This window comes from Neopelma chrysocephalum, unplaced genomic scaffold (genome assembly GCF_003984885.1).
Source record: "Neopelma chrysocephalum unplaced genomic scaffold, ASM398488v2 Primary Assembly neopelma1_119, whole genome shotgun sequence".
In the NCBI taxonomy this organism is placed as follows: domain Eukaryota; kingdom Metazoa; phylum Chordata; class Aves; order Passeriformes; family Pipridae; genus Neopelma; species Neopelma chrysocephalum.
Genome location: NW_020897781.1, coordinates 3,332,110 through 3,360,052, shown reverse-complemented (window position 1 = coordinate 3,360,052; position 27,943 = coordinate 3,332,110). Strand labels below are relative to the sequence as shown.

General features: G+C 42.3%; 1 protein-coding gene across 2 annotated transcripts in view; it reads right to left on the bottom strand.

The window, feature by feature from the left end:
- Window positions 1-15,431, bottom strand: part of TAF4 (TATA-box binding protein associated factor 4) — a 36,334-nt gene extending 20,903 nt beyond the window's left edge. For both annotated transcript variants that reach the window (XR_003536537.1, XM_027697461.1), the window contains exons 1-2: window positions 15,063-15,431; window positions 12,039-13,127 (exon numbers count right to left, since the gene is read on the bottom strand). Coding sequence is in view for 1 of the 2 variants with exons in the window: in XM_027697461.1 (XP_027553262.1) it covers window positions 12,039-13,127; window positions 15,063-15,378 (1,405 nt within the window). In the remaining variant the exon portion in view is untranslated. The remainder of the gene's footprint in view (window positions 1-12,038; window positions 13,128-15,062) is intronic.
- Window positions 15,432-27,943: the final 12,512 nt, after the last annotated feature.

Here is a 27,943-nt window from a genome sequence, read left to right as displayed (position 1 = left end):
GATGCTGCAAACATTTGACATGGCAGAAAATTCTGACAGTAATCCTATGTGGGCTGTGCCATATTAGCAGGAGAAAGCTTTATGAGAGTATCCCTACGGAATTGTCAGAAGAGATTCTGTTGCAACAAAACGGAAAGCAAATGTCTGTAAGGTTATGCAAGTTGTTGCCATACTCACCACAAAAACCATCTAAAGCAAAGGGGACGAGTCCAGGCTCTGTAGGTGGTTGGACCAGGTAACACAGGGACCATGAGATGAAAAAAGTTTTATAAAAGCATAAAGTTTCTACGATTTTTCCAATACAAAAAAGTTGGAATACTGTAGAGAGATGGAGAAAAAGACAGTTGCCTATACAGACTACAGGAAGAACTTCAGCAGAAGTGATGTATGTCCCTTATTCCAGAAAAGGAATGGATAACCTGGTACTGACATCAATGCTGTCCAACTATTCCTTCTCTCACAGTAACTGACCCACCTGGGAAAGTTCTAACTCTACAGGAATGAAAGGCCAGGAAAAGCAGAAAGAACCTATTGAAGTCAGCTGGTCCACTGCAGCTCCATGAAAACCTGGTAACTAAGGGAATCTTTCCTAACACCAGACAACTTCTAGCACATTTACAATTATTTGCACATGTCAAAAAGCAGCATCTGTAACCAGCACATGTGTAGCACCTCATGAAGGACAATCTATACACCAGCTCAGGAGAAACAGGGATTACAAATCAAGATAGCACAGAACTGTAAATGGTAACACAGCTGTGGATTAGATGTCACTGAAGACACATTATTTCGCACCCCATGAGAGGTGTGCACCAGCTGCATTAGGTTTATGTTTAGGTGCTTAGAAACTCAGGTGACCTGTGCTGCACAAGAAATCCAGAAAAAGCTTTTACTTGAACCTTCTTGCTGAAGCCTTTGACACCATCAGAGATCCAGGCTCTCGAGTTTCATCAACAAACGTGATTGTTTCATGACTTCTATAAAGGCATCTCAGCTCCACAAGGATAACCACAGTGCTGACAGAGAAGCCTCCACAGTGCAGGTATCAGGTCCTGCAAAGCAGCCAGCTCAAAATGAACACTATGTGTGACTTGAGCTGCTCCAGAAGTGCCTCCCCTGTGCTGGCACGACGAGGTCAGGATGTACAAACACAAGTTAGTAGCAGATACGTTCCCTGCTCAGCTGCAGGTCTGCAGGCCATAAAACTGCCAGCAGAGCTAGAGCTGTCCAGCACACTGGAGCAACCTGAGAGTGTGTACCAGATTCCCTCACGGCTTGTTTCAGAGGGATGGGCACCCCAAAGCCATGAAGCTGAGGTTCTGAACAGCTGCACTGAGCACACAGTGCACACTGTGCCCACACGTCTGAAAGGCACCTGCTGTGCTGAACGTGAGCTACAACTTAGCATGAAAAAACATGCCATGACTGTCAGGGGTTGCTTCAGAACATCTCTAACACAAAACACTTGGAGTCTCTCCCAACAGGCACTAAACATTACACATAGAGCAGACTGGCAAGGCACAGAGTGTTGGACAAGAACTACAAAAGCACATAACTTGGTTTACTTTTCAACTCCTGCCACTCTGGAATAAAGTAAAATTCTACCCAGATCCAATGCCTAAAAATTTTAGTACAGCATCAGTTTACTCCAGCACTCCACTGTTTGCCATCATCCCTTTCTGCACACGCCCAACCCGCGCACACAGATCACAACTAATCGTTATGGTCTCGGAAACGCTGATTCTTTAACAGCTGATTTATGATTATTGCCAACGTGGGTGAAAGATACATTTGCAAATATCCTCAAGAATCCTGACTGTAGTGCACAGAAAGAGTATTTTGTACAGACCAAGTACACAAGTTTGTATTATGAAAAACTGCTTCTTTTTCCTTACTAAAGAGTCAACAGACAAAAAAATTCAACCTCATTTTAAAAGCTTTCGCTTACTCTTACTATGTAAGAACTCAGTTTCAAATTACAGAACTCAACTGTACCATCTAAAAGGTGAAGAAGTGAATCATTTGTAAAGTATTGATTCACAGGTTTTCTAAGAATATGGTTAAAGGAATAATGTCATGCTGGAGTGCCAAAAAGCCACTGAATTTAACAGTGATCCCACATGGAAAAAATCTTACCTGCTCAGTTGAAAAGGTGTGTAAGAATTGTCCTGGGAAATACATCAATTTATACAGCAACAATTGACAAACGCTTCAACAACAATGTGATTTGAAACTATTCTGACTTCTCTGGAAAGCTATATTCCTTGAAAGTGTGTTAACATTCCTTTCTAGTCAAGCATACAAAGCCAAAACACCAGAACGCTCTGTTAAATTGCAACCCAATCATCACACAAATCTGTCTTTAGTCTGGTGTAGAAAGAGCTAAGAAAAACACTATCAAGAGCTAAACCAATTGCTTTAATCATTGATCTCCAAGTGATTCAGATTTAGCTCTGCCATTAGTTTCAATATACTTACATCATACAATAATGCAGTTATACCAAAATCAGATTTGGTTTTCAGAAAGGAAGACACAAAATTAAGTGTCACTAATTCTTTTCCTCTGTTATTTTAAATAGATTTTAAAACTCAACTGGTCTTCATTTGTGACAGTTTGTCTAAACCAAGGCATATCAAGGTTGGTGCTGAATGGGAATGGCCAATCTACTTTGCATTTATCACAGTCTGCATACACATACTTAATGAGGAGTAATGCCTTAAATGCTTTAAATTATTGTTTTCTTCCTTCAAAAAGCAACACCCTACAACAACTAAGGGCATGAAAACCCATAAAAAATGCATTTCTTTAATTTGTCCCCACTGTGAATGCCCTACTCTAGGTATACACTCTTTGTAATTTTAGCAGTGAGAAAACCCTTTGCTGATGTCACCTTTTCACCCAGAGCTGTGGAGACCTGACACTGGACAATTCCACTGACTGACAGCTCCCCAGGGCAGCCTCAGTGGAAAGGTTCCCTCCACATCCTCCTCTGGGATTTCATGCCTCTCTCACTGCCCATACAGAAGTTATTCTGCTTTGAGAATATGCCAAACACTACGCCTGCAAGTTCAATACAAACTATCAAGGGGACATGATATTACATGTCATTTGGCTGATAGCAACATTTATTAAATAGCTCTGCTTTTTCAGTTAGTCTGCACACAGAAACAGAATTATTTTCACACCTGTAAGCTTGAATTCAGAAAGCTTTTAAACAAAATCAGGTCTCATTTTGATTTTTACTAACCATCAAATGCACAGTCCTGAGTAGTGACTAAGCTTAATGACTGGGTATGACTAACACTTATAAATAATTAGTGCCTTCTCTCCCCCTCCCCCATGGAGGACAGGGAAGGAAAGAAATCCAAATGATACACTGGAAAAAAGGAAGAATGAAAGGAAATAAGAGGTTGAAGCTCAGGGCATGAACACTTGTATCTTCTCCCAATCCACCCTTAATACCACTGCAAACACAACTGCACGTGTGTCTATTAAAAACCAACAACTCCTCACGCCTGTCTATTAACTTCCACACAGTTTAGTCACTCTCAGCCTTCCTGCTCCAGATCTCTTCTCCTGACATCCCCCACTGATCCCTCAGCAAACACTCTTCTGGTCACCTCCATCAACTCTTCTGCCACCAGTGCTGCAATTCCTCAGCGTTACATCTCAGAGTTGGTACTTCTGACTCATGTGAGCACAACTGGTCCCTCTCGCCACACCACCACTTCTGCTGAGTGCACCTGATGTTATTTTACATTCCGAGGGAGGTTCTCAATCTAACCCTCCCTCACAGAAATATTTGGTTAATAAACTGAAGGAAGGTGTGCAGACAACTTACTACAGCCTTGCTGCCCCCTCAAACCATTTCAGAAAGGCTCGAGCACGGCACCACACCTCATTGTTTGGTTTTGTTTATACCCTGGTATCTAGAGCGCACATTTTTCAACTATACTGGTTGTCAGCACAGTCTATCCAGCACGTGCTTTATTCTGCACAAAAGCACTGTGATAGCTTTTAACAGTTCAGCTACTCTCAGAGTATATTAATCAAGTTATAATCATAAGTTAGACCATTCTTACTAGAGAGGCTTACTTGATTCAATAGAAGTCGTAGAACAGTCATGCCAGTCATGTAAAATAACATTACACACTGCTGTGAGTTTTATGTTACTCGTTGTCTAGGTACTGGTTACAACATGTTACTGAAAAACTTATTTTAGTAATGCATTTTAAAGAAAAATGCACCAAAAGACATACATAATTCATAACTTACAGTTCCAATTTATAGAGCTCTGCAATGGCAAAAAGTTACTTAATTTTTATCAATATACTTTTCCAAATCCCGCAAAAAGAGCTTGATATCCCAGTCAGACCTTGCACTAAATCCTGTATAAACACACAGCAAAAGCACCACCCCTGGGTACAAGGATTCATAACCTATTTATGCACTTTGCTGAGAATCAGCCTTTGATATTCAAGTCGTAACTTTCTGATCATGGTAATATAAGTACAGAAACTCATATTTTTATTTCTAGCCTTCCAACAGTTACAGACAAAAGATTAGCTACATTTGTACAATGCCTTAAGACAGCTCTGCTGAGGTACTGAACAGATCTCACTGCAGGAAGAGGACACAGGTGTATCAATTCCTTATGATTATCACCTCTTTCTTGACTATTGATAATCTATATTGTTACATAGTGATGATAATCAAGGTTTTGTTCTCATTAAAAAATATTCTACAGTTTAAAAAAATCCTTAAAGGTACAAATAAGGCTTCAAGGACAATTTCATTTCACATTAAATACTATGCTAAAGAAAAAAATTACTCCAAGACAGGAGGCTTTGTGGTAAAAAACTGGCTCTCAGTTCCTTGAGATACCCACACCTCCAGAAGACAACCAGCATTTCTGGAAAGAAATTACCACAGAACGGAACTGGGGTAAAAATTTTCAGAGTAAGCTGAGGTAAAACTGTCCTAAAAGGTTTAAAACCACCAACAAGCTCCGTTTGTGTGTCCATAGCCTCAATGAATAACAAAGCCTCATCTAATCTGAAATATGAGTGATCACACAGCCTGTACACCTGTTTAATTACAGCCTGGTCTGTGCACAGTTTTTATGCTTCTCTCAACATCTGAGCTGGATATTTTGCCACACTAATTTAGTCTTAAAATCTCCAGTGTGAACACAACTGTGTCCCTGTAGAAGTAGTTTATTGTATGAGCTATTTTACTTCTCCTATGAGGAACCAGATGCAAGAGGGCTGATACAGCAAAAACTGGATTCAAACAAGAAAGCTTTTACAACTTTGAAGAAACCATTATCACAAACAAATACACAACTTCTCACATTTACGCAAGATCTTAATTAGTTTCAAAACAAATTAAAGTTAATGGATTAACAACCTGTAAGAGCACAAAAACAAAGCCTGAACATCCCCACAGTCATCACCTCTGTACAACAACTGTGTGCAACCTGTCAATGGGACAGAGGAATCCCCAGGGTTCGGTCCTAGGAGTGCACCAGGGAACCTTCAGCAACATTCAAGGATCACACAACTCTCTGTACACAGGAACATCCCTGTGGCTGTGCATGGAGCTTTACAGTTCACAATACACTTGAAATAACTGTCTGTTACCTATGACTAAATCTCCTTTCTATCATTGCCTTTGGTTCTTGTATTTTCAAAATTATTTTCTTCATGCCACTACCTTTTCAAATCTTCTTTCAGGAGAGAGAACACTGCCTAATAAAGCTAAACTTGCTAAGTCTTCCAAATAGCAAAAGCCTTTTTTTTTGACATAAAGCAATGGCATCAAATTCAAGGAGCAGAGTTAGACATATAAATGAGGTTATAAACATTCAAAAAGTTTCAGCACAAAGAATAACCTTGACAACAGTAGCTATTTTCAGGTAAAAATGCTGATTTTGAGTATTTCTGACAAAAACTGCCTATAGTAACAGAAAGTGTTTAATGTGTAAAGTGACTTCTATATCCAGTTCCTTCTGAGCAGACTCAGTTTTTGATCACGCAGTTTTTATGAGAACACAAAGCAACCTTTCCACACACCAGCACCTCCTCTTTGCTCAAAACCCGGGTAGTTTAAATATCACTATTTTCAACTGTGTTCTTGAACTACTTCATAAATTGTTTTAGAGTTCTATTTATAGCCTATTTCCCAAAACAGGGAAGACAAACAATAGTAAGAGTTTTCATACACCAAAGCATTTAATTTGAAGACAGTTTGTGATACCTACTAATTTGTGTCTTATCAGTCCCCAAAATGCATTTTCACCTCAGTTTGCTAACCTTGCTGCAGCATCCTGTGTTAGTAAAGCATTCAAGTCCTGGGCAGCATCCAAACTTGTGGTCCTCAAACCAAGAAGCTGCATTTTATAAGTAACCTGGTGAATTTCAGAGATGGAAAACACCTAACTTCTTGCAGAGTGCAAAACAGCTCTAAAGAAATAAATCACTCACTTCTGGTCATTGACCAACAACCTTTATCATAAGCCTAGTGATACCCAAAAAACCCAGAAGACCACAATTTGAAGCATATACAGACATATCCAGACATGTTCTTCCAAAGGCTGTTGGGAACAAGAGTGTTTTCCATAACAGAAGTGAACAATATGTAGTCAAAGTCAGTAGCTTTCACAGCTTAACAGAATCACAATTATATTCCCATTAGATCCCATCACTTAACGAGCCACTCTTATCAGATGTGCAAAACACTGAGACACTTTTTAACAGAGCCAAAAAATCCTACTGCACAGCTCTCTGAGCCTCAGGTCCTTTGGGGTACAAAGCCAAGGATGCAGGATTCCTCAGTTATGGAAGTTGCAATGCGAACAAACACAACTTTCAGTCTGGCGACATACGGCAGATCTGATGTAGCAGATTCCAAATAAAGCAGAATGTTCCTTTTGCTGATGCATGATTTGAACATAAAATCCACCCCTCACCCAGAAGAGTTCTGCAGAGGAGATCCACAGTTATCTTTCAGAAAGGGAGATACCACTTTCCAAGCCAAGTGTAGGACTCCCAAGCTCTAGTCCTGGCAAAATATCGATTCCTGCATGGCCTTGGGCAAGTCAGAACTTCTCTAAGTTGCTCTTTCCCCCAGCTCTAAAGCAGAGCTCATACTACTTTATTTACCAACCACACAGGCAGGTTGCAAGGATTAAGTTTTGTACAATGCTTTGAAAGTAAAACATCCTATAAGTACTTTAAGGAGCTCCTATTGTCATGGTGCATTACAGACATTATTTTTAACAAAATCAAGCCATGCCAACACGGTTAACAGGCATAATATTGGCAGCACATGCAACACACAGGGAAACTATAATGAGGATATGTTTCAACTTGCTTACTAGTCAGTGAGAAATAGAAACAACCACATTCCACTACTTCATAGTATTTCTATCATTCCTTTCTGTAATTCTTATATTAGGGAAGTCTGATGATTTCCTCATCTATCCACATCCTAGTTACTTTGGGCACTTCTGGGGTACATGTTTCAAGTACAAAGTTACCCAAGGAATGAGGTGCTCAGTAGGAAAAAGTAACACAAATTGTTTGTTTCTTTCTTCTCAGCTGCCACTTCTCTCCATTTTTATACACTCTCCTTTGGCCAACCACCCACCACCCCAACTCCCAACTGAAAGAAATGGAACTACTCCTGCAGAAGTTATTTTTCAGTTATTCCAGCTCCAAAATGCATGACTGGCTCAAGTCAAAATGACCTGAACCCATGCTTTCCCATCCTAAAGCCACTATAACCAAGGCCTAAGTTCAAATCCTTCTACAAGCTAAAAACTGATCGGTTTCTACAAAAGAAGCTCCTGTTTAACACCAAGTGAAGTTTTGAGCCTCTAAGGCCATGAAAAAAACCTATTCACATAGTACATCTTCCAGGATCTGCAGAGGTACAGCACCAACGCTCCTCCAGGTACCCTTGGCTTGTGGAAAGCATCAACGGTAAGTTTTAACCACTGGCAACGTTCAGAGCTCTGGAATGTTCCACGTTAAAGGGGCCCCAGCGGTTTCTCAGTCTAGAAAGGGTCCATCCTGTCCTCAGCCAGAAATGGCCCATGAGATGCCCTCCAGGAAGAAAGTACTGAAGAAGTCTTGTCTCATTCCCTGTCTTCAGCTACTGGCAGATCCAACTGAGTTTTGGGAAAGTAATAAAGAAGTTTTATTTTTAGATACAAAACAAAACAACTCTGTGACAACAGTTCTACTACAGCTGCACTACTGTCAGCGGGAACACTGGTCATGATTACAGAAGTAAAAAAAACCCATAAGGACAACCCATCCTACTTGCTCTCTTCAAACAGGACTGTCACAGAATTGTATTTATTTAGGAAAAAAAAGACTTAGTCTTCAGGATCAAGCTACCAAATTTCTGTAAGTATGAACAGTCACTCAGTAGGTAAAATAAAAGAGGGGAAAGGAGGAAGTGAAAGTTTCTAGATTTCAATTCTAACTAAGTTAGTAGAGAAAACTGTCCATACCCACCTGCACTATACTGTTCTTACTATATACCCACAGCACTCACCAATCTGCTCCTTTCTCTAAGCAGGTACCTTAAAAACTCACCATGAGATACTTGTACATAAAGATAAAGCAGCAGAGTAACAACACTGCAAGAAGAGAAACCAAATCTTTGAACCCCAAATTGACAGTAGTGCTAAAGTGGGTACAACCTCATAGTGCTGGGTTTGTACTACAGCACTGGCTGGACAAGATGGTATTTTGAATTCAAAAGTGATTTTAAAGTACACAAGTTTTGCCATTTTACAAGATGATTCTACTCTCTGTCAGCAATGACCTCTAAACACTTTACAAACTCTCACAATGCAAAGAATAAATTTTAGGGCATAATCCCAGTCATACTTTTCTGCAGGCTTTTCTAAGCACCTGTAAAAGCTGAACTTACTGCTTTAACAAACTGATTTTCCTACTTCTTACCATACTATTGTACAAAACATGTTTCACATTACTGAAGTACTCAGAAACAACAAACTTCATCCAATTTATTTTCAGTCACAGTTTCAGTAGATGTTGCATCCTTAAGGCAATATTGTATAAAGAGAAACTTCTGTTCCTGCCCCCTACAAAATCATCTCACAATATTTCCATGTCTTTGCTAAGAAGATATAAATAAGGTTATTTTGGGACCTTCATTACCCAAATCTGTCCAGTTGGACCACAAAGTTTCAAACACAGGCTCCTGAAGAAACAACTAAGTGCAAGAGTCCTCTTCCTCAAAGATGTCAGTAGTGGAAAACCACTACTAATGCACGGATACTCTCAATAGTCCAGTTGCTTAGAGAATCAATATACCAAAATCCAGCAAGCTCACAACAACTATGGCCCACTGGCTCTTCAAACATCTCCAGTTTGTCAGTTGAGGTTTGTTGCACAATCGCCTTGATGCCATACAAAGCATTATTCTAAAAGTCCTGTGTTTTAAAGATCATTGAATGAGCTTATTTCCCACATGCTCTTTTTAAGAAAACATTTGAAACCTTGAAAGGTTTTCAGTTTTCAAGTCCCAGGTTAATAACATTAACTGACATTTTATATTCTGCTTTCCATACATGTGACACTGTAACTGTATTTTGGAGAGCTAGAAACAGTGACTCTGGGTACGAAAATAACTGTAAAATATGCTGCTTATTGGTCAAACCTTCCATCAGAACCTGCTTTCTAAGTGTTTGTAATTCTTGGTGTAAAAAGCTCTGTGTGCAGTGTATGATTTCAAGCACTAAGTCTTAGAAACTCTTACTAGCACACACTACTAACTTTTAAAAACAAACTTGTGAATGCAAATGCATACAGTAGGTGCACAGCACATAGGCACTGCAGCTGCACCTTCATCCCACCAAACTGCCTCCAAAAATCTGGCCTATGATGCTGTCATTTGAAATACAATTTCAAAAGCACAGCCACTTATTCTCCTTTCAGTAGGAATGTACCTGCACTCTGCTAAAGTTCTCAGCAGTTGCATGTGGCCAAACTTGCAGAGGTGCTTGGCCCTTGCACCTGTGAGAGATTTGTAAGAGCTCAGCATCCACCAGTTTTTAAGTGTTTTGAAAGAAATGTTTTTGCAAAACATTTTCAAAGTTGGCTACTTTGGAAAGCATAACAAACAAGCCAAAGCAATTTAAAAGAAAAATAATCTGTTTCACTAAAAAAAAAAAATTCTTTTTCAATATTAAGACTGTCTTGTCATGCAAGAACCCAATTTCCAATTTCTATGTATCCAGTCGCATAACACTTGCTTATTTTAAGAGTCATGCTTATTCTTTTCAAGTTATAAATATTTCTTAAACTGTAGGACAGACAAGAAAACTGTTTAATAAAAACCCAAGTGCTTATATTGTTTTACTTTGATCTATCAAGAACTCCAAAGAAGCAAATTTATAGTCCAATTTTGCTTAAGAACTGGCAACGTTGCTTCTAAGAGTAACACATTTTAGTACGTTGTGGCAGTTTGAAAACATCAGTCACCTGAAAAAAGGTCCCACTGGACTCCACAGGAGTATTTTTCCCCATAATCAGGTTTATAATGCAGTATTAACAAAAATGTAGGTATACATGGCAACAGACTGTAAACCTGAACAATCCTTTGATAAATGGCAATAAATAAATAAATAAGGATTTTCCAGCCTATCAATTTACAAGCTTCAAATGAAGCACTGGGATTTCAAGATCTGAGTTTTACTGCTATTCTTTAAATTAGCAACATTGTCATTCAAATTACTCATATATGGAATAATCTTCTATACAAAAAAAAAAAAAAGGGAGAAATATTTATGCCATTTAGAACTTAGATATCCAGAATGTTTGACAGATTTCATCAAACTACATGGCATCATATACCACTGATAGTATATTACACAAAAAGACAGTGTGTAGTAACACGGTACAGTTCCTGATCTACTTTATGTGACAGGTGCACTGCTCTGAGGTTGGTCAGGAGCTCCAAGAGATGTATTTTTTACCAAGACCACTTGAAATAGATGATACACAACCACCACTGATTTCACTCAGTATTAGTAGCAAAATTTAATTAGCTGTTCTTTGTATACTGCCCTGAAAACACTGAAGAGTAAGAATACAGCTATTGTATGTATTCTTAGGAAGACAGGAAGCAATGTGTAGGTTCACACAAGTATGTTCAGTCAAAAAGCAAAGCAGATAAAAGTAACAAGCCTGGCTCAAAATAATAGCAAATATATAACCTTAAATATCCAAATCTAGGATATTTAAGGAGGGACAGAACAGTTCCCAGCAAAGAAATGCTTCTCATCCTGCTTTTTACTCACCCACTGAGTTCAGGACTAGATTCCTTGTCCAGAGATGCTCAGCACTAAGCACGAGACTAGCTACTACAAACGCTGCAGCCCTAGACACAACAGGGTGAGGTAAGGACATAGGAAGTCTGCCTTTTGTATCAGAATGCCAGTGACTAAAAAGATGATCATAAGCCTCAAATCTGTGAGTTTTTAAGTCAGACTTTGAAGGTATTTAAAGCAAAAAGAAGGTAGTTTTCTCGTGTTGTATCTGCTGCTTCTCTATTCACCAGAGCTCTGTGGTACTGAGGGCATGCAGGGACAGAGAGGGAACTGAGCAGCACGTGAAGGTTACGAGCTACTGACAAAACAGCCTGAAAAGTCAAAATGCCTTTCTTGAAAATGAAATATCAACATTTCATTGCATAATATTCCATTGTCACACTTTGGCAGTTTGCAGCTTCATCTACACTCACACTGGAACAAAGATACCAGGCAGAATTATTTTCAAATTATTACTGCTGAAAATACTTTCCAGTCACCCAAAGTCATACTCTGAGTAGTGGAATGCTACTATGCTACTACTCAACACCAGATGATTCTCATTGTTACATATGATGCCTTTTCCACAATTGACAATTAAACAGCAAGGAATCTTGCTCAGAACCTCTTCTCCCTGCAAGAAATACACTTCCAAAACAAAACACTTCCCTCAATCCTCTTACTTACCTGGTGGTAACTGAAAGTTCTGAATGTTAGTCGGATTCTGAGGTGGCTGAGGCAAACGAGGTGCTAAAACTGTAGGAGTCAAAGTTGCTCTGATTCCACTCGTGGTTGGTGTTGGAGTCCTCGGTAGACTTTGTGCCACCGTATTGGCAGTGCCTTTAGCCATTCCTGTGGGGGTGCCAGGAGCTGCAGGAGGTATCCCACCAGGATTGGGAGCAACATTTGAGAGCCCAGCTTGCATAGTTTGCCCAATAATCATGTTACCCCCTGTAGTACTGGGCTGGCCACCAGTAGCCAGCGTCTGCTGTTGGGACACGGCTTGGACTATAGTTTTAGGAGACTCAGATTTGATGACCTGTGTGGCAGGAGCTGCTGCCACAGTGGAACCAGACTGGCTGTTCACCAGCGATGTCTGGAGGGAAACTCCAGATCCCACAGTGGCTGTGGCAACAGCAGGAAAACTCCCCACACTGATGGTTGAATTGATCACAGTATTGCTCCCATTCTGAGTGGCTGCACCAGCTGCAGCTACCGTGGGTCCTGCTGTGTGGATCGGGGGCCTCACGAGCGTCACCGTGGGCGCCCCGGTCCCGACGCTCGGTGGTGGCTGTGAGGAGATAACTGTGGGCGAGGAGGAAGATGCAGAGGACACAGCAGTGTTAAGGAAAGAAGTCTGGATGACAGTGTTGGAAGCTGAGGGCAAAACAGCATTAACAGCGTTTCCTTTCCCCACGGATCCAGGTCCATTGTTAACGAGAGGGGCAACAGCAGGTGCGGGAGCGGGGTTGGCAGTCACAGGAGTCCCAGAGAAAGCAGCACTTCCTGTGTGGTGAGAGTTCATCACCACGTTACTCCCATTCAAAGTCTGCACTGTTGTGGTCCCAATCTTGCCATTCCTGGTGGACAAGGCAGTTGCCATGGTGCTGATAACCACCGATTTGCCCTGACTGAGGGTCCCTGGAGCAGCAGTGACTTCAGATCCTCCTGCTGCTGCAGTGGTGGTGCTGGTGCTCGTTGTGGTGGCTCCATCCAGAGCTGAAGTCTGGGACCTGGTGTTATGATTAATAACACCCCCCTGCACTCCTCCTGCTCCTGCAAAACAACAAGGGTAAACAGAGAGAATGAGCATGAAGAGAAGACAGAATGTTCTCCCTCATCACCAGGTCTTCTCCATCTTCCAAGCTGCCTGCCTGGAGCCAGGAAAACAGGACGGAGTACAAACTGAATATGGCTTTGAAGACATTATCTTGAACCCTCCAACTTCCCACCAAACTCTGGCAGATTCAAAATTAATTGTAATGCTCCTGCTTTTGACACTACAGTAAGACAAAACAGGGAAAACATTTAATATGAACCAAGGGAAGGGAGGAAGATCATCTTAGACCTCTTCCCCATTCTAGAGCCTGATATCACATTCAGCAAAAGGACTGCAACTGCAAGGAGGGGAAAATGGCCATGGAAGACACATTATTAAGACATATTCCCTGCATCCAGCACATATTACCCTCTAATCCTGTCATCACCTACAGAGTAAGTAAGTCAGATCAGGAGGTTCAACAACAGCAAAACATGAAAAGTGAAAGGAAAGCAAAACATTGGCCTGGCAAGATAAGACGTATTGCAGGACCTTGAGTAGGTTGCTAGAAGACCCCTTCTCTTTATTATAGAATTTGTTCTTATGGACCTGAAGTTCCCACAGCCAGAGACAATTAAAAATAAATAAATAAAAAGCAAAGCTGGGTTTCAGAAAGGACAAGATGATGTAGCTTCTTGTCCTGAATAATCCTCATGCCCCTTGATGAGGCCTGGTGTTATCACAAGTACAATCACATACAGCCCAGGTCCTGGCCCTAAGGACATAGAAATGGGAAAAGAATAGTGACAGAGAGACACTGAGATGCACGTTATAAGGGTCAAGGAGATCCTCCTAGAAGAGCTTCATCAATCATAACACAGGGTCTGTAGTATCTTCTTACACTTCAGCAAGTAGAAAGCAAAAAAAAAAAGGGGGGGAGGGGAGGAACTGCAGAGAGATTCTGGGGAGACATTTCTCCCAATCCCCCTGAAAAAACAGCTTCCCTCCATTCCCACGTAGTGAGCCCTCGGTCCCAGCCTTCACACTGCCCCCCTACAACCCTCTCAGCACGAAGGGGGGAATATTCCCAGGCAGCTCCGGGGGTGGGCGGCTGGGAGAAGGCGCTGTGCAAGGTGGGGTGTTGTGGCCTGAATTCCCCCCCTTGCTGGGACCCGGCGTTGTGACAACCCCCCCTTGAGGGCAGAGGAGGAACGGGAGTGTTGGATGCCCCCTCCAAGCCCCTGGAACAAGAGAAGGGGTGCGGGGGGGAATATCAAGTCAGGCAGATATTGGGGGGGGAAGCATTTTGAGGGACTTCCTCCCCTTGAAATCCCCCCTCGCTTCCTCCTCTACAGGAAATAGGTGTCATGATTAATAACACCCCCTTCCACTTCAGCAACAGCGAAGGGGGAGGGGAAGGAGCATTTACACAGACAGCTAAGGCGGCATTATCGAGAGGGAATCCCCCCCATAACCTCCACCCCTGGAGAGGGAAGGGGAGCAGTCACAGGCGGCACGGGAGGCACAGCCATGACCGAGGGGGTGGGCTCTGCCTCCCCTCAGCCCCCGGGATTAACAGAGCCCTTTTACACTCCAGCAACAAGGACAGGAAAAGCAGAGGGGACCGGCGGAGTCACGGACGGGCACTGCCGGCTCCTTCTGCGGGGCGGCTGCCCCCACACATGATCCAACACCCTCGAGTAAGCACGGGCGAGGAGGGAAAATAAAGGGGAGGGAGCAGAGGCGCGGATACACACCGAGGGGGCATGATGAGGGGAGGCTCTCCCCCGTATGATCGATACCACCCTTTGCACTCCCGCTCCTGCCACAACGAGAAGGAGGAGAGAGGGAAAAGGGGGGAAAGCAGAGAGGGAAGGAGGCAGCGGGAGCTGGGGAGTGGGGGGAGGGGAGGGCCCCTCTCCCTCAGAGCCCCCCACCCCTGCCCACGTTACCTGCTTTTGTGATCTCTGGGGCACTCAGTCCCATCTTGCTGCCGCTGCCGCTCTCTGTTTGGGCATTAGCATTGCCTCCTACTACTACTCCTCCAGGGCTGGGGCTTGGGCTGCTGCTGCTACTGCTGCCGCTCACAACATGGTTCCCCAGCAGCCCCCCAGCGGCCCTCAGGGGCTCCTGCGCCTTGTGGTGCTGGTGGTGGTGGCCGGAGGCCGCCAGCTGGGACTCCAGGGAGCCCACCAGGTCGCTCACCACCTTCTCATCCACCTCCGTGTTCAGGAAAACCTCATCCAGCAGATCCGAGCCCGCCGCCATCTTTTTTTCGGAGGGTTCCTGTGAGCGCTCCCTCCTCCCCCCCCCTCCCCTCTCACTCCTCCCTCCTCCCCCCGCCCCGCTCGCACCCGCTCCCCCCGCGCCGACAGCGCACGCGCGCGCGCCCGGCCCTCACATCACCGGGCCGGGCAGGGATTCCGCCCGCCGCTGATTGGCCGGCGCCCGCGCTATAAAAGGCCGTGCAAATGGCTGCGAACGCTTAGTTGGGAGTCGGGCGGCGGCGGCGGCTCCGCGCGGGCCGCGGGGCGGGCGGGGGCTGCGGCCCCCTCGGTGCGGCCGCACCGCGGGCGCGGGTTGATGCGGGGGGCCCGTGCGGGGCAGGGCGGGGGGGCGGCCGCGGCCGCCGGCGGCTCTTTGTCTGCCTCGGCCCAAAATGGCTGCATGTTTTTCCCTGCTGCTCCCTGCGTCCGGGTCTCCCCCGCCGGCGCGAGTCTGAAGGGCGCCCCGCACCTGTGCCAGCTGCGTGTAACTGATCCACCGGCGGGGCGGGCGGGGTGCACGCCCAGCCCCGGGCGGGGGCAGCGGGCGAGGAGGAGCCCCTGTGCCTGCCTGCCTGCCTGCCTGCCTCCCTCCCTCCGCCGCTGGCGGGGCGACTCGGGGGCCGCAGCCCCTCGGCGCGGCCGGGCCGCGGGGGCGGGCACCGGGCGCGGTCTGACTCAGCACGGCCGGGGAAAGCGCTGCGAGCCCGGGCGCCGCGGAGGGAAAAGGGAGAGGAGAGAGGGGAGGCGGGGGGGAAAAGAGAAGGAGGGAGACGGCGATTTTGAACGGTCCAGTCGCAGCTGCGAGCCGGCACGGCAGGGCGATCCCCGCCCGTGTGTCAGCCCGCGTTACACCCCCGGCGCCGCTTAACCCTTGTGGGGGAGCCGCGCTCCGCGCAGCGCCCGGCGGGGAGCGCAGCCCCCCGAGGGTCGGCCCGCGGGCATCGGGCCGGGCGCTGCCGGCAGGTGGGACACGATCGTGTATGCGGGAGGCGGCTGCACTTTGACCTTGTTGTGCAACCATCATAAAGGAAGTAAATAACGTAAAAAAAAAAAAAAGGCACAACCCGCCTTTCAATAAGCGCGCTCTTCTTGCCGAGCGCTGTTTCCCCGGAAAAGCTGGATTGCTGGAACAATATTGCCAGATGCTACGATTTATCTTTCGGGGAATAAAATCATAGAATCGTCAAGGTTGGGAGAGACCTTTAAGATAAAGTCCAAGCATAAACCCAGCACTACCATTGTAACCCCTGAGCTACTAAACCACATCATCCAGCGCCAGGTCCAGATGCCCCTTAAACACCTCCGCCACCTCCCTGGCAACCTATTCCAATGCCTGATTTAACTTAACTTTCAATTAAGTTTTAAGGGGCAACAAGCTTAAAATAGCACCTCTTATATCAGTATTTTAAAATAAGCTTTGCTCTTATGTTTTGGGAATGGGTGGCATTAGAGGCTGGAACTCTGCTGTTAGTGGGATGGGCTCAGCACCTGCTGGTTGGTGATGTCCAGAACTGACTGGCCTGAAAGCTGCTGCCTGAAGGCTGATGGAGACCTGGAAGAACAAGAGCTATGAGTTATCTGTGAGAAGGGGGTTGCTTTAAATAGGTCAGAGTATTGTCTGCTTAGGATTGCCCAAATGTGGGTGTCAACGCTTTCCCCATTGCATATTTGTGATGATCACTTTACTTGTAATCCTGTAACATTAAATAAATTGATCTGCTTGATAGTTGACCCTGTGAGCAATGGGAACAGTGCTGAAGTACTGTCCATGTCTTACCCTGCCCCCAAATATGCAAATGTACCTTAAAAAGCTCACACGAAAAACCATAAAAACTGATGGGTATTTGGTTTTAACACATAAGCCCCAAATAATAGTATAAGTATCTTTAAATCAAAAATCTTAGAAATTCAGTTCATAGTAAGGGATATTGCTCTTTTAGTTTCTATGTCCTCCTCTAACCTGCAGTAAACTTTGGCTGGTGACTAAAAATTACAACACAGAGCCTTTCCCAAGGCTCCACTCACTTCACCAGGTGGCATGACTAGGAGGGACTGCCTAAGTCCTCTGAGAAGTTATATATTAATCTTTTATTCTTGTACTCAAATACTTTTCTCAGTCATCATTTGAAACTCAAGGAGAGAAACTGCCCTTCCCATCACTATGATTTTTAACTTCCATTTTATCGATTTTTGACAAATTACAGTGCTGCAAAGTAGCTGTGATTTTACAGACATTGCTGTAGGTCACGTTACCCGTTTCTTACAAGACAGGAATGCTGCTTCGAGCAGGACAGTCCCAACCTCTGCTGCTGCCACAGTCGAGCACGTTGCTAGTTTTAGCAATGGTGAAATTCTATAAGCAACATACCAAAGAACTCTCTGGAATAGAAGCCTTGTCACATTCCCTAACCAGCAGAAGAGTTAATCTACATCAGCTGCTCAAATGATTTATTAAGGGTGAAAAAGCTTGACTTAAGCTAAACCAGCCCAAAGGTGCAGAGTGGCTGAAAGTCTTTGGTGGCATCTAACCAGGGTACAGCCCCGTGCTGGGCCACAGTGCCTGAGGGAAGAGAGAGGGACAGGAAGAGATGGAGGATGTTATCAAGTGGCAGCAGCAGCAGCCAGCATCAAGGGGCAGAGCAGTCTATATTCTTCCTCTGCTCGCATTCTAGGACAGCTTGAATGTAGTTTACAGATGCCTACAAAACTAGAAATAAAAACCTCGAAATCTTCACGTCCTCATTCTAACACTCTCTTTAGTGTACCATATGGCACATCTACCATATTAGGTAAACAACTTCACAAAATTACAAGAGCAACTGAGATTCATTACAACTTGTGCATTATAAGTGTGTAGGATTCATTATCGAATAATTTATCTTCTCATACTCTCTGTCTCTTGTTTGACACTCGAAGTAAGTTTCTGCACTGAATTCTTCAGGACAGGGGTTCCAGCTCCTCTGTGCTGTACTGCTCATGTTTTCAATTATATAAAAGAGCAACTTGCATAAGAATTCTAGTAATGGGTTACAGGTAATTATCAATGTTGATGTACAAATAATCAGACTCAATATACAATGAATGCTGTGGACTTCACCCATCAGCAATTACATCAAAAGATCTTGAATATCACAAGCACATATGGATTCTCCATGTGTCAAAGAGCAGAACTTAGCAGGAGCTATACAGGAAAACCAGAGAGCTGTCAGTTCTTTCTAACTGCTCCCTTTAGGATGTTCTTATTTAAAGCCTTATTTTTCCCCCTAGAACTAGCCTATGTAGATCATGGCCCAGAGACTGTGTCTCAGGTTATGGTAATGCCATTCTTTTTCTTTTTGTTTTCTAAAATGTAGTTAGCCTAGAACTCATTACAGGAGTATCTGACAGAGGTATGGATTGGGGTGATAAGGGACAGAGCAGAGAAGCCTGCAGACGGTTTTAGTCTTAACTGACCTTCGGAAGACTAAGGGCCCATCAATAAATAGATGAAAAACTGATAGTGATGGTTGTGACTGGTGATTTTTTTGCTCACGTTTCCTGCCCTTTTCTCTGCTCCTCACCCAGCCACCGATCATTTAAAATGCTGAAAGGTGGAATTTAACCAGTAGAACCTCGATTCCACAAGTTCAGTCAAACAGGATGATGAAATTAACACAAATTTTGGGTTTATTAGAAAACATCACTGTTCTTGTAGCCAGTGCCAGTCTCCTCTAACAAGTGTTCAGCAAAACCACCAAGACTTCATATGCATGTGGAATATCAACATTTGACAATCTATAGGAAGAATTTCCTGTTTTTTTACTTTGAATTTAGGGGCAAATGCAGCCTTACTATATACATATACCTGGAAATAAATAAAACAACTTAAATACCTCTTTGCAGTTCATGCACTTGACTGTCCTCATCCTGGAATCTCAAAACACTGTTAAAGTCTTGGTCTTCAAATCATCCCATGTACTTCAGTTGTCCTTAAGTGAATCCCTGAAGAAGTCTAATACTCCTAATAGGGATTAATATTCAAAATTAAGTATGCTATGCTCCAGGAAAAAGTCTTAACCCTTGCAGAGTAAAATAACAAGAGATGAACAGTAGATTTGGAAAGGAAGTGTGAAGTCCCCTTTTATTTTGTGATAATCATACTTCTCTACACTCCTATTTCCACTTAAGGACAGTGTCTGCCCTCACAAGCACTGAACTGTTTCTACCAGCTACAGAAGCACCACTTTTGACAGCAAATCAGTGTTCTGGACTGAACACCTCTCTAGGGAAGAGGAATGGCAAAAGCATCCACTTTTTTAAACGTTTATATCTACATAACAGTTACTGGAACTCCAGAAGTAGAGCAGAAAAAAAAACAGCTCTTCTTTTCATAAAATATATTTGTGTGACAGCATGAGGGGTTGTCCTGTTTTTAAACACGAGGTATTTAAGAATACCTAGTTATTAAGTGGGAAATACATAGAAAATACCTGTTACAGAGAAATTAGTTGTGAGCTTGATTTTCAAAATGAAAAGTTAGCTGAGCACACAACTGCCTTGGCAATGTCCTCTAGTGTTTATGGGACAGAAGATTGTGTCACTGTTACATGCTACATGCAACCCACACAGGAGTTATTTAAGTAGGGCTGTCCCGAGGCATTCCAAAGTCTGTGCAACTCAACATCCTGTGCCCAAAAGAAGATGCCCAGAGAATATACTGTAAAATAAATGATTATTGTTTAAAACCCTTCAAGGCTTTACAGTATAAAAGAGCTGTGGAGTACTACTTTTCCTTCCCAACTGCTCTTCATCTCACTCGTCACGCTTGTTACTGCCTGCCAAGATAGGAAGTATCAATATCCAGACTCATCTGTACGGGAATTCCTGGGGAACTTTACTAAGAAAAAGGAGCACTTGTGTAAGAAGATGGGAGTTTCTAACCACACACTCCAGCAGCTGGCAGAGATTTTTTAAGCAAATCCTCTGAATGGAGATTACAAGCAAATGTCCAGAATTTTATCCACAGAGGGGGGAAGCAGCGGGCATGTCAACAAAGATTTGTTTTTTATCTGTTCTGAAAAATTTCTTGTGCAAGTCTACAGGATTCATGGGGAAAAAATATTATTAGAAGATTAGAGGTCCTCCTGGTAACTACAACCAGCTTCAGTAATTTCACATATTTTGAATTTAGCAAATTATTAGAACTGACCAGGCAAAATGAAAGTGCTTTCCTCTCCAAGCAAATTAAAGAACTTTTGGAAAATTGAATCACTATTTCCAAGACAGAATATGTCAAGAAAATGTGCCTACTGATGGGTCTCATTACTGGAAATCCAATTTGCACATTTTACAGTCAGGATTTGTTAGAATATGTTTGAAATATTTCTTTTTAATGAGTGCTAACTTTGGCAGGTTTTGCTTCTATTGTTCCGGGATCCTTTGTGGGCGAAGCATGACCCTGTGAGGGATGTTTTATCAACAATACACCCTCAGACAACCTAAATGGTATGTGATACCATGGATATTCCAGTTCTGGACTCTTGTGCTCTCTGAGTTCAGAACTGTTCTAATTATTCTCTGAGCTTTCCAGCATCACCCAACATTGAACATTTACTCCACCAGTTCTCCTGTTTGCTTAAAGAACTGAAGACAGATGGATTTATTCCAGTCAATACCATGATACAGCTTTCTTAGATCATTGCCTTTTTGCCCCATCAAAAAGAGTTTTTACTGGACACATTTAATAATTGACCAGTTATGGCAATCAGTGTTATCATCCCTCCTTCTTTATATGCTTCCCTCCACTCACTTACCTTCAAAAATACATAAATAAAGATAAATGAAAGAACTTAAGATGAATTTTCATCTTGTTTGCTCTTGGTCAGTGCCAATAACAGGTACAGGCAGTTCCTCAGTTCTGAAACAGCAGTTGCTGTAGTTGAAAACATTTGTCCTATGGAATTTGATATCACAATGCCTGGAGACTGTAAGTTACAGGAGCAGAGCTGGACACATTCTTTGTCCCTGTGCCCCTATTTAAATCATTCAGTGGCCCCATGGCACCCCTTTTTTAAGATAAAGGAGTTATTTAAAAAGGGGACTGCGTGCCTTAATACACATTTTTTAGCTCATTAATAGTATCAAATGACTTACAGGCTAAAAAGTTGGTAAAACTTTCAGCATATGTTCAATACGTAGGACAAAATCCAGATTCTTGTAGATTTGCACTGGAAGAGTAACCACGTGTGCAAGCAGTTCTGAAAGTCATCTTCAGATGACAAAAATGGCTAAATCATTTTCCCTACTCCATTTCTAGTTCATAGTCTGTCAAATGCTCTTACCCAGCCTTATGAGACGATAGGATTCCTCAGAGCAACCTGGCTAATCTTTGTGACATTATAAAGAAAACAGGCCCGAAAGACACTGAACTGGAAAGCCAGTGTAGACAGAAGAGGCATGGAAACATCATAATTTAAAGAAAAAAATGAAAGCAATCTAGTAAAGGAGGTTTGTTTTGGTTGTAATGAAATGAGATTTTATCTAAATGTTTTGTGGATTTGGAATGCAAAAAGTATGTAAGGAAGATTTTGCCGAGTTTTGGGTTTGTTTTGTTTTTTTTTTTTTAAATGACTTCTCTGTAATAACTGATTAGAATAAATCATGCTGTAGCTTCTTTATTGAGCTGCCTCAGATTTAATAAAAACACAGCTAGAAAGGCTATTAGACAGGCTTGGTTTTTTTCTGGAATCTCCAGCAGTCTAGTTAGGGATGTGTTTCCAGACTATAGGTTATTTTCTTACATTACCTAAAATATATTCTCACTATCAGAGTTCAAGGACTTGCCCCTATTCCTTTAATAAGCTTTTGCCCATTTTGGAAACTGCAAACAAATCTAATAACTCAGTTAAATATGGGATGTGTTCCCACAGTTGCCTGAAGAAACTAGTACATGTTTTGAAGCAAGTCAGACAAAAGATTTTATCTCTCAAATGGCAAAACTTCCAACCCAAAGGAAATAACACATCCAGATATATGGCCAAGGGGTTTATGTTAAGTTGTTCCTTACTGTCAATTTTGTCTGTATGGGGTACCTTCCAATATTCTTCCATCACCACAGAAGTATAACAAAATTGCTGTCACTGTTATTTAAGTTGCTAGCTAGGACAGTAACCCCCTCTGTCTGTGTACAAAAACCATGTATGAGCAGACTAAATGGCAGGCAACAAATGTAACTTCTTGATTAGGAAAGATGATTAGCTGGGGAAGAAACAGACAATTTGTATGTTCTTGTGTAAAGGAGTCAAATTGTTTCTATGAAACTATAAAACTTGTTTGTCTTAATTATTTTCAGCAGAGCAAAAGAGAGAGGTATTTTTGCTGCTCTGTGAAGTTCAGTGGGCCAGTAAGTTTACTCATTCATTACTATTCCTTGCCATGAAGCTGTGCAAGCAGAATTGTATGACTTGGCAGGCTGAAGCCATCCCCGCTCAGGCTCATCCCCAGCAAGAACCCATCAGAGGTAACATCCCCGTGACTTCCAAAGTTATGTGAAGTTGGAGACTGGTACATATGTTGGTGTGATCATACAACAAGCTGGCTCTTACCCCTGGACTGTTACCAGCATTTCCACTGACTCAAAGAGAAAACAGAAAGCCTGTACAGTGCCAGGTTGTCCCCTTCTTAAAGTTTTCCTGTCATGGTAAGAGATTCATGGAAAACAGAACCCTCACACCTTCTCTTACAGTTTGACCACTTTTAGTGTTCTGAAATTCAACCTTTTAAATCCAGCAGGATTGTCTCCCTTCAGGAATCACACCATCCTCTTTTATAACTGGGTGGAGCAGTGAGGCACCTGCAACCCACAGGGCCTGAATCACTGACTCCTGCCCCATAAAGGCCAGAATGAGTTATTATCCTATTGCAGCTCAGATCCTTGAAAAGTTGTGCACTGCTACATCACTTTGGGCTCCCGGTTCATTCTCTTGCAGATGCAAATATCAAATTTCTTTCAGTTTGGAATAAATACAATTATTTTTTTTTCTAACTCACAACCTCACCCTCAACTCTACTTGTGTTTTTTTCTGCTTCATCAACAGCAATTAAGATTCTTCAGACCAGTTCATGCTCTGAGTTAAACTTGCACAAACCTTTTGCCTTCAAAATGTCCTCCCAGATAGCCTTTAGAAAGTTGGCACAAGTGGTGTCATGGGCAGAGTAAATGTTGAGGATGCTGCTGAGTAAAATACAGAGTCCAAGATGAAGCTGTGGGACTCTCTGGAAAAAAAATAAGCATATTAATAAGAATTAACTGAGAAAATTGAAATGTCAAATCTCAAATGTTTTGGTTACTGTACAGAACAAAAAGGTGGCTTATAAAAGTACGCTATTAAACCCCTTGTCATACATCAAGTAATAGAGAAATGAGATATAAAGTACAAATAATGTAAAGGCTTTGGAACAGTAAATTTCAGAATCTTCATGGCTATGTGAAAAGTGTGTACACAAATACTGCAACAGTAAGGAGAAGTGTGAGTTAGAACTCACCATCCAGAGAGACCCTACTGTCTTCTGTGAAGATTGATTTACAGTTTAGCTTCTAAAATGTGAAGGAGATTAAATGCCAGTTTATTGTCATACTAAAATAAATTACTTTCTGAAACAGCACTACAATCCTATTGCTACGAATTACTTTACCATTCTTGGTATCTTTAACCTAAACCTGAATTAAAACCTGTAACCTTTAAATTCCAAAGCCTATTTAGTCTTATTTTAAAAAGGAAAATAACCAAGATAAATGAAGAACACCCTAGAAGATAAAACAATGACTAATAATTCACGTCCTCGAAGACATTTCTGAAACATGCCTTTTCAAACAAGTCCAGGAACAGTTCAAGCCATGAAAACTGCAGCAGATGTTATGTAGGGAAAGAACAGCTCACTGCCAAGGCTGGGTAAAATGATACGTCACCTCACTGAACAGAAAGAAGCCGAATCTACAAGTCATTTGTAAAACAGGTAAGGAGAGGGAGACTCATTTCTTTGGCTGAAGAACAGGGTCCACTGTAAAGAATTAATGCAAATGAGGTCTCTGAACTAAAGCATCTAATAAAGCAGCTCTTTCCTCTATGTTCTCAGCCCAATGATGTACGTTGTCCTGTGATTTGATTTGCACTAGCAAGAGCTGTGCAGCAGAGTCTTGGTTCAACCCCACTCAGGTCTCAGTGCCAAAGAAACAGTGCTCAGTACTGATGGCTGGAATGTGTTCAATAATTTGTAGGGAGAGAAAGAAGTACAGAGAGAGAAGGAGGAGCTCTTAAAGAAACACTGCTGTCGAGCTTTCTAGAATTGTAGCCAAACCCAGCTAGTGAAGCTAGATTTCTGTACAGGGAATGGTGACATTTGCTTGTCTGCAACATCCAGGGGTGTGAAGTGAACATAACTTGTATTACTGCAGTGAATATAACTTGTACTCTCCATTTGATTTTGTTCAGAAAAGACTGGTCACAGAGTGATGCATCAGGCTGTACTCCCATCTGCTCCTTGGTCTCTCCACTGAGACATTGTCAAGTTTACCAAGTAGGTCAGTTGTGACAGTCTAGCTGTACCTTGAGCTCTTTTCAGCCTACAAGTGGATTTAGATCATTGGTTATCACTGCAGCTCTTCAACCTCTAGGAAAGTTGGGCACGAGACTACATGTACAGATTCTGATTCTCCCAGTTAATGCATAAATGTGAACCTCTACAAAATCTTTACCTGCAGCATTTCATCCCTAAAAGACAATTTTTTGCCTCCTTTCTCCTTTTATTATCTCCTATTTTTCTTTCAGTGGGCTCTTCACCTTTTGCTCACTTCATGCCTTGAAGAACTTTATGAAATCCTACTCTCATCACATGCCCTCACATCAGTGCCTCTCTGAGAAGGATACACGTGTAGTTGACTTCAGTGCAAATTATCCAAGGAAAGCAGCCTATGCAGAAAAAAAAAAAAAAGTCAGAATTTTTCCTAATGGAACTTCGTATCTCAGGCTACATTCAGTGCTCCCCCCTGTCCTAGACAGACAATTATCTTTCTTTATGCCCTAATTATTTCTAAACTTAAGTCTGAATCCTCTTGCTCTTTTGAATGGGAGATAGGTGCATAAACACCTGTTTAGGAATCTAGGTCTGGCTTATAAGTCTTCATCTTTCAACTTTTTGTGACCAAACTGCAAATTTCAGCTTTGTCAACCTTTTATGTATCATAAACATTATCTATTTACTTTAAGAAATAAAAGGGTCTCTTAAAATTATCTCCAGCTTCCATATCCATGAATAAATCACCTCCTGGTCAGCGAGGATAACTTCATCTTGCCATTTGTGATCCATTGGATTTCCACAAGTACAAAAGAAATTATTATTTTGTATTAGAGCAAGGGACTATCTTTATCTTTAGAAAATGGTTGGTTTATCAGAGAAAAGAGTAACTGACTACAGTATGAAAAGTGGGATTGAATGCATATGTGGAACAAGAAAATAAAAATGTATCATTTTAATGTGAGTGAGTTTATAATAAAGCTGGTTAAACAGTGTAGATTTAGAGCCTGTTTACTCTAGTAATAACATAAAATGCTACTTTTCTAATCTCTATAGGTAAAGACTTAGATACTGACACCGTACCTTATGAACACTGTGTATCTGTACAAAACAGTGTTTGTTTTCAGCCAAACTCATGCAAACATTTCCTCCTTTTATGTTTGTATTTCATGCAGTTGGAGTGTTCAAATAAACAGCAGTGCCCACAGTGTGGTCTTGCTTTCACACTCACAAACTTTGTGGGTCTGGATAAGACATTTAATCTCTCTGCCATCTCCTCCTTACTGGTAACATATATTTTGTCTTGACTGTGCTTTACAGTCCCTTGGACTGCTGGGAAGTGCAATGGAATAATGCAGATTTATGCCAGTGCCACTGAGTACACAGTCGAGGTACTAATTAAGAGAACCAAACCCACACAAGCCTAAAACTAAGACATTTTATAAAATATTTCATTTAAAACCAGGATTTAAACTGACTTTAAATTTGATACATGGGGGTGGAATGAAAGATGTCAAAATTGAAGTGCTTGAGGCATAGACTCAAAACTGAGAAAAAGAGAAAGAGAAGAAGGGGAGAGAGGACAGATCAGCATTACAGCTATCACAGTCTCTGTATATATTTATGAAATAAAGAAACCCCAACACCTATTGTTTGATGGATTTTTTTTTCAGAAGAGAGGCCCCTTTTGCCAAGATGTAAGACAAATTAACATGATTAAACACTATTTCCTACATACATCATTGGATCACTTTTTCTTAGACTGTGGGAAATATAGAAACTAATTGTATTAACCCCACATTGTCTAAATAAAGATTACCAAGTTTTCCATTTTTTCTATTTATTCATATTTCCATGTTTTCTTTCCCTTATTCCATTCACCTTCCCTCTCTCTTCCCTTTATTTTAGTTTCCTTCAGTTGATTTTACATGCCTTTTTCTTTACTCTAGTTCCTCTGCATTCCTTTATTTAGAATAAAAACCCTTACAAGGATGGATTTTTTTTTTCTTCTCATCTTCCCTGAATTTTTTCAGTTTCTCCACCTTGTTCTAGTCCCTCCTTCATTCCTGGGCTCTTTTCTACTACCCATTTCCCACACTACTGCAGAAACTGTGTTCTGTACTTGGTGACCTTTCCTTCCTTCCCGCAGCTACCACAATTTTTATTTGAAACTGCTGCTCTGTTTCTAACTTTTTCTCCCTCTAGGGCTCATGCATTTCTCCCTTCCTTTGTATCATTTGTTTTGTTTGCCGTACCCCAACTCAAATCTCTGTTCCACTTTAGTTCCTCCATTTTCCATGCTTGTTTCTTTTCTCTCCTCTTCTTCGCCACCGAGTGCAAACATATCTCACTGTCCCCTGGTGAAAGAGGTGATGCTTCAGCAGCCTGGCTCCCTTCTTCCAGCAGTTGGGGCTTGTTAGAGGTGTCCTGCCAACAGCTGGTTTCTGTCATTAACTCTGCCAGAGTTAGTTCAGCTCACGTTGCCTTGGATGTAGCGACCAGACACCCCACATTTCCTCTCTCACCCTCATGCACCCCATAAATTTCCATCAGTGCTGCAAGTCGCAGGTTTCTCTTTTAACTGCTGTGATATGTCATTAGATATATACATACATGGGTGGGTGACCCTCCAAAACACCACAGTTGCTTTCAGCTGCCACGGGAGCCTCCTTAGTTCTGGCAACACAGGTTTTTCTGTAAATGAATTAACCATGTGGTTACATTTACTGTACCCTACCTCTAGTTTTCAAAGACCACAGTTCCCTGTAGTCCAAATTGCTGTTTTGTGAATCCTGTGTCTGCTGTGATCATGAGGAGTCTCTCCACCAGGTTTCTTCCTAGTGCCATGATGAACTGCAGTCAGCTTCTCCATATGAAACCAAATATTCCCTCTTCATATGAAGGATGCCCAGGATTGCACACTTGTCATGAATTTACACAGTGAAAGATGCTCTTTCCTTCCTCCTTTCAACACTTAGTGGATGAAGAACTGCATTTTTTAGCAGAATAAATAA